We start from the raw sequence: 12,762 nt of genomic DNA, 5'->3' as shown, positions 1-12,762 counted from the left end.
AGTTTGATTTGGTGAATTATTGTTATTACCTATGTGGGAATGTGAACATCGTCTTCTGCTATGTGCCACTCCTTTGTTTGTTCATTCAGAAGGTAACAGAGAAAGAAAGCAGCTACATTCCAAAAGCATGCAAAGTACAGCAGTAATTATCATCACCATCAATCATCTGCCTGATATATTTTATCATGTGATATTTCTTGTCTAAAGGTGCAAAACATGCCTGACTGGTGGCACTAAAGGAAAAGTCACTAAAATATCTGAGAATCATTATTACAAAAATGAAAGTCTTGTGTTGTTGTGTTGTGTGTAATTATTTCCTTTATTAATATGGTCAAATGTTATTTGGTTTAATAGCAGTTGTACAAGGATTTTGTTGCTTGTCAAATTTTAACCTATGCTTGCTCCTGTCCAATTCATGGAGTCAAAGATTTATGGCTTTCTGAGTGGGGTGTGTTTATTATCACTCGTTTGCCGAGCCTATTATGTGATCTCATCGTGACAAGCAGTGTTGACATAGAGTTGACATTTTGTATGCAGTTTCAGCTTCATATTCTGTTCATTTCTTTCTCTTTTCATGTTTTTCAAGCAACAGCAAATTCAGTGTCTCTTCTTTTCCAGTAAAGAAGTTTAATATACACGTTTTTTGAAACCCAATATCTGTTGTGCAACAGTTTAAAGCTTCTATCTCACAGTTTAGCTTTACACAATGGCTTCAGAACTTAACACCCCATTCCCTGGAGCTAGAAAGATGACTTGTAACCAGGCAATTGAAGTTACAATAGACTATAATTAGCTAGGCCAGCTTGACCCAGCCATTGTCATCTGAAGACAGGTGGGAATTGTGCCCACGTTGGATAGACCTTATCATGTGACTGGGGTCAGGTGTCGTCCAATGGTTCTGCTATATAGCTGTCGAGGCAAGCCTCATCCATCACCAGCTTTATTGCACCATTCGAATGATGCCCACAAGGCACTGACACTTGGCCAGGAGGGAGGGGGCATGCGATGGATGGGAGGGATGATGGTTAAAAATGATCGTTTTACAAGAACACTCTCAAAATAACAACTTTTCACAGCAATGGCGTGCCTTGGCCCTAGAAAACTAAGAGTTAGTGCTCCCAATGCCACAGTAACCCTCTTCCTGATTCCTTAACAGCAGATTTACAGCCTTCAAACACCACACTGTGAAAAAGTGCAATCACTCTCAGGCTCATAACCTCTTTACCCGCGCCATCAAGACCTGTTATTGCTCCATTTTCTCTCTTGGGCTTTATAAATAAACGGCGTCATCAGGAAAAACTTCAGTGTCTCTTCAGAACCAACTCTAATTAGTTTTCACTGTATATATCAAAATGTTTCACTCTGGTATTTGGCCACGTGTGGCTCATTTGGGACGATGATTGAGAGGGTTGTTGTGTTGATCTAGGCAGCCACCCCTGCTCAGTGTTGTCTTTGGGGTGCCCAAAGTAAACATTTGTTTTCTGTCTTTTTTTTTTTTTTTGCTTTGTAACATAGACATACTGCTTCTGCAGAACTAGCCTTTAGCTGGGCAGAAGTTGCTAGTAGACCAGAAGTCACATCCACTCTTATTCCTCCCATCAACCAGAGCATACACACACACAAACTCTCTTACTCTTTCAAATACACACCTGCATGCTCTCTCACTCTCTCGCTCACACTCTTTCGCTATTTCTCAGACATATACGCACTAACATATACAGATCCAGAGCCTTAGGGGGTGATCTGTCTCTCTACCCTTTGTCGGAAGGGTAAATGGCCAGGAGGGCCCTATCTGTTTGTCCTTTTCCTGCCTTTTTTTTTTTTATTAGAACCTGATTGCATTTGAACAATAGTTGTCTGCTCGTAAATTTTGCGCCTGTGTTGACATTAGGCCACATTCCATCCCATAGCCTGGAGGAGAAGGAGCAGGCCAGGGTGTACGGTAATTTGTTACGCTGTTAAGCACCTAATGGACGTCCACCTGTTTTTGAGAATAGTAGCTATAGTTCAGAGGCTTGCTTCCTTTGCGCTGCCAGACTACAATAGTGTTTTATTGCCTCCAATTATTAAGGCTGTTTAGAGGCTGTTTTTCTGTTACATCTGATTCCCCCTGTTCTACTGGGGCAGCCAGCAAAACCACATCAAACAGTCAGTATGTGAAACAGGGAGGCGATGTGCAGGTATAATAAACCTGCTTTGTCTCAGCCATAGACTCCAACTAACTTTGTGTACAGTTCATGGACTTGATGAAAACTTGCAGGAGTCCTGCATTCTTAACTGGCTGGTGATGCCAGTAATGAGCCTTATTTGTTTCATGTGGTTTAATGAGCAGCCAAGCCTGCAGCTGGCAAAGGGAGACCTCACAGCATCTGAGGAAGCAGCTGCCCCACCCAAAGGTACCCATGCTCAGCAAAGTCATGGTGGCACGTGGACCGGGAGAGGTGTGTGTGTGTGTGTTTCTGGGGGTGGAGGGTAGTGGTGGTGGGGGGGATTGTTGAAAGCACCAAGGAGTACCCACTTTGTCTCTTACCCCCTCTGTTGCCTATGCCTTTCAGTGTGGTTTCGACAACCATTAATTAAAGGAAAAGGGAGTGCATCAGATGTTAGTTTTATTAGCCCGGGCTCCTTAGAGGGAATCAAAATTAAAGGAACATATGTCATGCATTTGATGATGCCGCCTCCATCTCTCTCGGTTTCTCTCTCCACAATTGCCCAGCTCACTCACTCACAAAGTGTACAGTCAGCAGCTGTCTGCAGACACAATAGCATTTGATTGATCCTGAGGAAACGGTTAAGACGCTGCCCTGCCCACTCTTTCTGCCTGGTTGGCTCACATTCTGCATTGCTTTACATTTATTGCTGAATGTGGCAGTGATTGGGATAATGGGAGCTGGGATGGCTGGTGGGGATCTGATCTGTTCTTGCTCTACGGAGGAAAGCCCTGAGAGGAGGACTTTTTTAGGCTTGGGTGGTGCAGGATGAGATTCAAAGCTTGACATTTCACAGGTTGGGCCTTGTTCTGAAGACTGTCTGTTAAACTGCCCTCTACATGACATCACTAATATCTTGCACAATACGGCAGAAAGATAAACATGTTAATAACTTCTGTCTTTCTGCCTCTGTCTTAGCCATTATATAAATGCAGGACATACGTGCTCAATCACTCGTTTCCTACACAACTTTGCATAGACACAGAATGTACATGCATAATATACTTCTTTCTTTCGTCTCTATGTATGATTGCATGCCTTTCCCTCAGGGCGGGCTGATTTATGAGACACATGTCTGTTTTTTCATGACTTGTTTGATTGCATTCTCAGCTATTGGGCACTCAGGTTGCCAAAACCATAAAATTTCACACCTGCACAGGATTGTTAGAGAGTTAGATGAAGCACAGCCAGAGCATGAGGAAGCAGGTGATCCGGGGTATTTTCGCTTCCCTTGATCAGCACAGGCGTACAATACAGCTCAAACTTGACGAGAAAAAATTGATTAATGTTCCACTTCCCTGTATCTTTATATAGGATCTAATTTTCTGTCTAGTTTAGCTAATGTGGCGCAGCACATCTTTCTTACACTTTCCCAATGCACTGCCCACATTCATGTTGTAAGCAAGTACTATGACTATGAATCTTTTATCAACTGTTTTGTAAATTTGTTAGGCGGATTCTGTGGCTTTTCTCACAGGACTCAATAATGATCATTTATAAAAGGACACACTTTTCACTTTTTTGCACCAGCAGAGGTAATTTGTAAGACTCTTACGCATAAAATATTTAAACCTCACCAAGATATCCCAGCCAGTGTAAATCTTTTCCAAAAAGCTTTTCCTCAGTACAGCGTGACTCCACCCTTGTCCTAACATGATGTCCTGAGTCAAACAGTCCAAACTGTCTAGTCCCATGTGGTTACAAATGACCTCCTGTAGCAATAATGCAATAAGTGTTATCTCCTATCTATGTTCTCTGGGTTCTTTTTCACTTGGCCTGACACAATTGTGCATTTATCAGTGTAATTGCATGAGTCGGAAGCACTGATGTTGTCTATTAGGCGGATTTCCATCCTGTTAAGAGCAGAGGGGCTTTTAATGTATGCCCCTGCTTGAGTGTACTGCTACACAATTACACACCAGCCACAGATTGAGTGGTTTTCTGATGATGGTGATTCTGGTGATGGTTGGGATGGTGGTGATGACAGTAATAATACTGGACTGCCCTGTACTCTTCGAACAAGCCTTTCAGAGAGAGACGGAGAGTGAAACAACAAAGTGAAACCGAGGTTAATCATTTTATTTACTCGTTTTTCTCTCTTTCTCTTTCTCCTTCCCCTACCTCTCAGTCTCTCTCTTCCTTTCCTTTGTTTAACCAAGTGATGGGGCCTGGACCATGGAGCATGTGGGAAGGAAATCGATGGGGAGCGCATTACAGTAAAACGTATTGATTAGGAAACCTGTGAGCAGTGTGTTGGTCGCAGAGATGGTGGAATGATGCAATGCTTAAAGGAATTTATCCTTTGACTTTTACATTAACCTTTTATTGACTGCTTTGCCTGTCTATAATTAACACTCACTTTAGCTAAAGTGGTTAGTTTAAGCGCAAAGGGGGCTCCGGCCCTTATTGCAGTGAGGGCCGTGGAACTCCCGCCCCAGCCGCAGTTCAAGTGCACTGTGCTGCATGAAGGGAAAGGCCTCTGTGGAATAGAGGCGATAGAATCCTAGATACCTTTCACATTAGCATACCATTTGAGCGGGGGCCTGGCAAGCTATAAGGTTTCAGGGCAAATTGAAATGAGTGATTGTATTGCCAATCTCTCTTGACCGAGTGCCAGATGGGATAGTTAGGCCCATATCTGTCTGGGGTTAATCCATTGGAACAGCTTGGACTCACAAACACATTCTCTCCCTCCTCTGCCCCACCTCCCCACCCCCCCACACACCTCTTTGTCTTTGACCTTAACTTTAAGGTGGGCTGTTCTACCATGGGAACGTCTTTTGGTGAGCCTTGTTTGTACTCTACTGTGGCTTACACTGAAATTCTAGCAAGAGCCCTGGAGAGCTTAAGGCACCTCGCTTGATATTGACTTTTTGTTTGGTTCCATTTTAGCAGTCAAGGGACAGTACTCTGTGAACAGTGGTAGATTGTGTAAAAGTGTGTGCTGAATTACCTCTACTATATTATCTTTGATAGTCTTCCAGTCTTGATATCTTTTATATCTCTGGTAAACCAGGAGCCCTCTATTTGCAAGCTAATGTTGCAAGATCCCTTGTCAGATAAATGAAGTAGCCCTGCTGGAGGCATTTGGTCAAGTTTGTACGGTATGTAGCCTTTCATTATGAGTCAGGGCAAGAGAAAAGAGGAGAGTGTTTTCTCTCATAGCTCTGCTGAATGAATACTTAATCAGAGCAAATCAAAGGCCTAGGTTCCCTTGGCCTATGGTGTCCTCAAGCTGATGTCAGCAGAACCTCACAGTGTGTGTGAGTGTGTGCTGTCTGATTCGCACCGCTCTCTCGCACACTCTCTAGATACAGTATGTATGCTAGCCATGTCCTCCTTTTCCTCCTCCTCCTTCTCTGAAGTGGCACTTCCTTTAATTCACACCCTAAATAAATGATGAGAACATTTAAACACACGGCTCGTCGCAAAGCCTCAAGGTCGCCTAATCGTATTATTTATGAAGTGATGTGCTACATAATGGTACTTAGTGCATGTTAACAGATGCTATTATCAGGCCCTGATCCAGAGCGCAGAAGATATATTGGAACAGTGGATGTTAATGCTGCTCCTCACCACTATAATACAGCAGCTCTTTAAAGGGCTAACCGTACCAAAATGTAGCACTTAGGCCGAGAGCCAGTTGAACATTAAGAGGCTCTAGTGAAAATATATAACCACAAATTGTGGCAGCCCCTGGCTGTCCCCTGACAACTTTAACATCCCCTCATCTCATCCATAACCGACCCCCGTACCCTTTTTTGTGGCTCTCTCTATCTTCCTTTAGTCGCTGGCCACAAGGTGGTGGTGGTCATGTGTGAGGGGGAGTTGTTTGAGGTTTTTTTAGTATGTGGATGGGGTAAAGGGGTATGACAGACACTGGTATAATGACTGAGTGGGGAGTATAACTGGCCTTGTGGCTCTAGAAGGAAATTCTTGGGCCACCACTCACAAGCAGACATGCTACACACACACACCACACAAATGCCATCCTCCACCTCTCCCTCTTGCACCTCGAGGTCAAAGGTCACTCTCATCTGTCAAGAAGCAGAGGGAGTGCAGATTTACAATGACAGCAGAGAGCAACACCAAGTCACCGCAGTAAATATTTACAATGGTCTGACAAAGGATGTGGCTAAGGTCTATGGGGGTTCCAAACATGGTGGAAACTACAACTAACCCCAGATTATTAATCATATAAAAATCATACGGTGACAAGAAAAGGCTTGATTTCTCACTGTGTTGTCATGATTGCGACAACAGAGAGTGATGTTCTTGTGAAAGCACCCTGCTGTGTGTGCCTGTATGTGTGTAATGAATGGTGCATTAATCATGATACACTCTACGGTGTCTCATCAGCTTGATACTGTTACAACCATTTATGGCTTTAGAAAGACTTTTCCTGACAAATCATTTTCTACCAGTCACTCTAAGCTTTACTGCTTTAAAACCTTGAAAGTATTTCAAAAGTGAGAACTACAAACTGCATAAATATACTTAAATATATGCAAGAAACCAAATTAAATTCAAATCTTTTATAGTTTCTTGTGTACACACAGACACTCTTACTCTCTCATATCCTGGAGGATGTAATTGGGGCCAGTATAATTAGGAGTCATAAAAAGGAGAGGAAACACACAAGCTGACTGCCTTCTGGTCAAACACACCCATTGTGTGTTTAGGGACAGGTTAACACATACACCACTGACTAAACAACTTGACATTTGTGGGACTGACCACTTTAAAGCCCCCAGCAGTCAATACTTGGGCCAGATAGAAAGATTTCATTTTATGTCTATCGACTGCACTCCCAATGTTGTCAATAAGCACTAGTTACTGTTCATAGGCATCAAAAGGAGTACCCCGAGTTTTTTAACACCCTCTGTAGTTACAGTTATTACAGACACACATTTTTATGTTGTAACAACAATATAGTTTTAAAAGTGTTAGTAACATCATTTCACTATAGAAAATCTTATTAAAACAATAGCCTCAACATCTAATGACTAAAAACAGTGGTGGAAAGTTCTGACAACAACCTAGGACACGTGCTAAAGCTAATGTGCGTCTACCAGTTGATTTAATTGGAAGGAGGAGTTGATGGGTGTGTTTGTTCCTGTGACTTGTCGCCTCAGGTGCCACTCGAGTCTGGCCCAGACTTTACCCCCTGAGGAAGCCCCAGTGGACCGACCCTTCTGGGGTGTGGATGACCCTAGCATGCCGTTGCCCTTTGACCTGGCTGACATCATCAACAGAGTGGAGTCACTGCTCTGGAGGTGGGCCCAAGATGGAAATGTGTTTATGTACACAGATACACATATGACGCAGGCAGCATGCATTTATTTACAGGTGGTTAACTTGTTCGTTTGTTACTTCCCCATGGTTTAAAATTAATTTCATTATTATTATTATTATAAAATTAATGCATAATGGATTTATTCTCACAACTCACGCAAAGACACAAGTACTGATTTAATTAGGACTAATGTGCGAAGAGAATAAACTGGAAATGCAGCCAGTATTTATTTATGTTGTGCATACCGAGCAACATAATTTGGAAAGTTGTCCCAATGCATAAGGAAACCACCTTCTTAATATATATCCTCATATATATTAAGAAGGTGGCACCTTGTAAGTTTAGTTTCCGTGTTCAATAGAGAATGGAAATACCGTGACTGCTTGTGTTTGCTCAGTCTAGAAATATTTTAGGTCACTTACCATTCATATCCAGTCATAAGGTTTAATCATTTATTTATTTGTTTCTCCAACAGGATGTGAGCTACAGATAAATGAAGTAAAAAAGAAAGACAGGAAAACCCACCAGCTTTTCTGAATGCCCTCCATATCAGCTGAGGGGACAGACCACTGAAGACAGCTCCGTCGTTATCCCTCCAAGATCAATTTTCCTTTTGATTGGGGCACCCCTGCCCTCCCACACACACACTCACAGACACACACACAAACACACACTGACACTCCACCCTCCACTACCCCATCTGACGCTGGCATCTCAGTTTGGATTTGGCTGGAAGGAAACCAGACCACCACAATAGAACCAGCCTAGTGCTTCAGTAATACGCTAACAACGCAAGCTTAGCGACGAGCTAGTAGTGTCACAATGGTCTAACAAAACATAAGTGGAACCTGCATTTCAGTGTTAGCATACATTGTGTTACTATTTATTATTTCAGTGTACTATGTTACTTAATTTCATGTAACCCAGTCATGCTTTTATCAATGGATTGACTCATTCTCAGTAGTCGCAGTACAGTACATACATATATGCTTTCTATTTGTCACACAGTGTTATAATACAGTATAGAATGGTAAAAGAAACTCACTTTGCTCACATGGTATTGCATTCTTCACTTGTGCATAGTGTTTCCCCCTTTTGCTTGTGTCCCGAAATGAGCTGTAATGCGCTTGGAGAGACCAAAGAAAGACAATGATAAGAAAGTTGTGAATGTCACCTAATGAAGAACATGAAGAATGTGTTGTTCGGTGCTTACGGTGTGATTGTGTGCTTGTGCCATATTGATGTCTGACAGTGTGTGTGTGTGTGTGTGTGTGTGTGTGTGTGTGTGTGTGTGTGTGTACGTGTGCATTTAGCCATGCGAACATACATGCGATCACTCGTTGGCCTGTGTGTTTGCGCATGTTGCACGCTCACACTCCCACAAGTCTACATGAAGCCACGTGTGTATGAGTGTGATAGTGTGTGTGAGCCTGTAGGCAGCCTGCCAGTTGTTTGTTCTTGAAGATGTGCATACGGAGAAACAGAGACTAGCAGCGGGGCCCCTCTGCGTCTGCTCTGATGAAAGGCAGCACTGATAGAATGACCCGGAACACAACCGCCGTTTCTCATAATTACAGCTGTTCAATCGCTTTTAATTACTCTTAAAGTGTGTAGAGCACCACGTTCCCCTGTAATGCTGCAGGCCATCTGAGAGAGTGAGAGGAAGATCCGGCGCTTCTGACAAAATCCACTTTCAAAAAAGCTAAAAAGGGTGGAAAAGGGGGCCGACGTCAAAGCAGTGTAGCAGCCCTCCTCGTTTGATTTCTTTCTCTATCTAGTTCATGATGAAGTAGAGATGCTGTTTACTATTAAAAATGCAGAATGCACTCCTTTTTTTACTTCTGAAGTTTTTTCCAAGATGTTAATGGTTGCCAAATGCTGTTCTTCTTGCTTCTTCTTTTGCTGCGCCTCTGTTGTTTGTTGTTGTCAGAGAGATTTGTTTGTAGATTGGCAGTAGTGTTGACTTGTTTGAATCACTCTGTGCTCCCTGCGCCACAGCTTGTCTGTCTGAAGCAATAGGAATGGCAGTAAATAAAAAACAACAACAGTGTTTTATCCAACAACCTGCATCCCTCTGGTTTTTTGAGAGCCATTTTTTTTATTCCTGATGGATGTTGTTGTATACATGGTCTGTGATTTAATTTTAATGTTACATTTGTTTGTGTTTTTTTACCTTAAACCTAGCTAAGCATGCAAGCATAGGTCTCTTTCTTTCCCACTGGGATGGTAGTGAGTTACTGTGTTTTATATTAGCCTCTGCCAAAAATAAAAAGGACATCAGCAGAGAACGATCCCTTATTTAGCGGTGTAGCTCACAGACAGGGAAATTGGCAGAGACGGCAGACCAAGGTCATAAAGTGCTTAAATGCACAGTAGGTCTACACATGATTTCAAGTAGGCTATTCGAAGCAGGTTACTGTTATTACCAGGAGGCTCAGGTGTATTGCATTAGGGCAGTTTACAATTCAAATTCAGAAAACTTTATTAATCCCAGAGGGAGAATGTTTTGCCTTGTCAGACAGAAAGAAAAGGAACTACAACCAGAAATGGCTGACTGGTCACAGTCAGTCAATGTCAATGTTAAATATAAATTTCCTGGTCATGATTCCAGCGATGGACTTGTCTTCTATGAGATCAGTTGCAATGAAACTTTGTCCAAACATTCTTGAAGATGAATGCTAGTAACTTTGGTGACTTTAATTTTGATATACATACATTATTTAATGCCATCAACTGGTGAAAAAATGTACAATGCAATTCTCAACGCTATTACCAAAATACAAAACTGTTAATAGTGATACAAGCCTTTGTTGTACTTGTTAATAAGTACTAAATGTTCCATCCATGGGAAACATCATCATGTCAGCATTATCACTGTGGATGTGTTAGCAAGCTGATGTCAGCGTTTACCTCCAAAGACCACTTCCAGAGTACCTAAACACAAGGTGATATCTCAACTGATATCTGGAAACAAAACAAAACCCTGCTGAACAAATAGTTGACTTTCGATACTGTACAATGAACAATACTAACGTTTCAAGCATCTGTTTCACTGACATGTGCATCTGATTTTTGTGCCAGCTGCTTCTGTCTCTGTTTTCTCTAAACCTCAAAGGAACTAGTTGGATTAGCAGAGCAAACAGTTTCTACGACAGATTGATTGATGGATTGATTGATTGAGTGATGTCACTCCCAGTGATGAAGTGATGGCTAATGTTCAGTGTGTCCCTCCAAAACCTCAGCTCCACACCCCCTACCAACAGTGGACCGCCATCCCAGAGGTCGCCCATGTTAACTACTTCCTTTAGTGGCTGAGTGACTGAGTGATGGATGAGTGTGGAGCGCTCTCCCCTCGGGGGGCGACTGGAAAAGGGCCTCACTTGAAGAGACAATTACACAGCACTGGTGAGAGGCACAGGTATGCATTGTTCTGACTGGGGTCAGCCGCTAGCCAACCAGCCAAGCCACCCTCAATTAGGCCAACAATAGGTGCAGGGAGAGATAAAATAACCAGGTGTGTTGTGAGGAAAGGTATCGGTTTGGGGTCATATCCCAGTCAACTGTCTCGGTGTGAGTGATTATTGGGATACTAGTGTAATTTAATGAAATCATAAAACTGATTTTAATCCAATGTCATTATGTTCAGTTTATGAAAAGATAATTAAGTATTATTATGGTGGTGAATACTGATCACACCCATGTCAGTGAAGGATGTTTTGACTTTATACTGTAAATGGAACTAATTAAATCTGACCTCACCGCAGGTGTCATACTTGGTATGAACTGTCCTCGTTTTAAAGCCGCGCTTAGTGAATTCTTCTGTGCATGTACAACAAGTTACTTTGTGTTCCGAGTCTGCAGGAATGAATACATGTGTAAAGTTGTCTCTGAACCTGTTTTTTCACAAATGAATAGACGTGTGTAATGTATTTGAGTGTGTGTGTGTGTGTGTGTGTGTGTGTGTGTGTGTGTGTGTGTGTGTGTGTGTGTGTGTGTGCCAGGTTCCTGAGTGCAGGCTGGTGTTGGAGGCCCTGGGGCCAGAGAGGCAGCAGTAATTGTAGAAGCAGGCTGAAGAGCTGAAGATAGCATCGCAGCTCTGGGGCGGCTGTCAGCAGTGGGATGGGCCACACTCATTTGTCACCAGCACAGACAAACACCACTCAGCGCCAACAAAACACTGACTTGATTGACTACATGTGAAGCAACACCAGCGATGTTTTGCAACTGTCAGTTGCACCACAGATCATATAAACGGCAAGCCCCAGAAGTTTCACATCAGTGTAAAAACGCCGCAACATCTGCTCTCTGATTGTAAATTACGCTAAAGGTCACAGGGATGTAAAGGTCAACTAGAATGTAAAAAGAAAATACCATCTTTGTTTAATGTTAAAATATTTTCCGACTTTAAAAATGTAATATGATAATTACTTTATTATTATGATTTATTATTATTTATTGAATTTAAGACATTTTGATGGAATTCACAAAATATATTATAAAAAGTATAATCAGGACAAAACTGTGTGCCGTCATATCTTAATATGGATTCTGTTTCAGGTTTAACCAGCTGTTAACAGGCATGTCTTTCAGCAGTTGTGTTAGTTTGTCATGCCTTAGTGTTATTGTTATTTAGGCGTGGATTAGATAACCTAATGTCCTGTCTTAAACAGGCCTTAAACAGAACAAACTTGAGTCTTTAGAGCTACAGTTGATTTCTAAAATCTGAAGGGTCTTCTCCTGCGAAACATCTGTCCTGTCTGTTAGTAGGCTGATCACGACTGACGGGCTCACTGCCCCCAGTTCACTTAGTATTAGACTCGGTAGACTGCAAGTGAAGTGATGCTAATGCTGAGCAGCTCTGATGACTGCAGGGTATGGTGTGATATGTGGGTATAGTTTATGCACGTGTGTGTGTGTGTGTGTGAGTGTGGAGCGGGTCTTGTGGGATAGAGGCCTTACAGATCAAACCGCAGTTTGATCAAATGTGGAGCATGTTTGTGGGTCGTTGCCGCAGCCCTGACTCTAGTGACCAGCAGCCCTGTTATCATCTGTCCTACAGGACTTCGCTCTCCCTTTCTCATTTCCAATTTGAAGTGACCCATTTCCTTCACTCACTCCTCCTTTATCTGATTCTTTATGTACATCTCTGATCAAATGGGCCACTCCGTCTTCTGTTAAGTCCCAACTAAAGGCCTTCTTTGTCAACATTGTCACCTTAATTTATTGTAAAGCTTGCAAACATTTCACATTATGCAT

General features: G+C 42.4%; 1 protein-coding gene across 1 annotated transcript in view; it reads left to right on the top strand.

Annotated features, from left to right (window-relative positions):
* fto (FTO alpha-ketoglutarate dependent dioxygenase) overlaps window positions 1-11,928 on the top strand; it is a 111,495-nt gene extending 99,567 nt beyond the window's left edge. Inside the window, exons 9-11 of the mRNA XM_026378333.1 lie at window positions 7,346-7,486; window positions 7,982-10,924; window positions 11,508-11,928. Coding sequence (XP_026234118.1) covers window positions 7,346-7,486; window positions 7,982-7,988 — 148 coding nt within the window. The 3' untranslated portion in view covers window positions 7,989-10,924; window positions 11,508-11,928. The remainder of the gene's footprint in view (window positions 1-7,345; window positions 7,487-7,981; window positions 10,925-11,507) is intronic.
* The last annotated feature ends 834 nt before the right edge of the window (window positions 11,929-12,762 follow it).

The sequence above is a fragment of the Anabas testudineus genome, chromosome 3 (genome assembly GCF_900324465.2).
Source record: "Anabas testudineus chromosome 3, fAnaTes1.2, whole genome shotgun sequence".
Classification (NCBI taxonomy): domain Eukaryota; kingdom Metazoa; phylum Chordata; class Actinopteri; order Anabantiformes; family Anabantidae; genus Anabas; species Anabas testudineus.
Note: the sequence above shows the minus strand (reverse complement) of the source record. Positions and strands in the feature narration are given on the sequence as shown.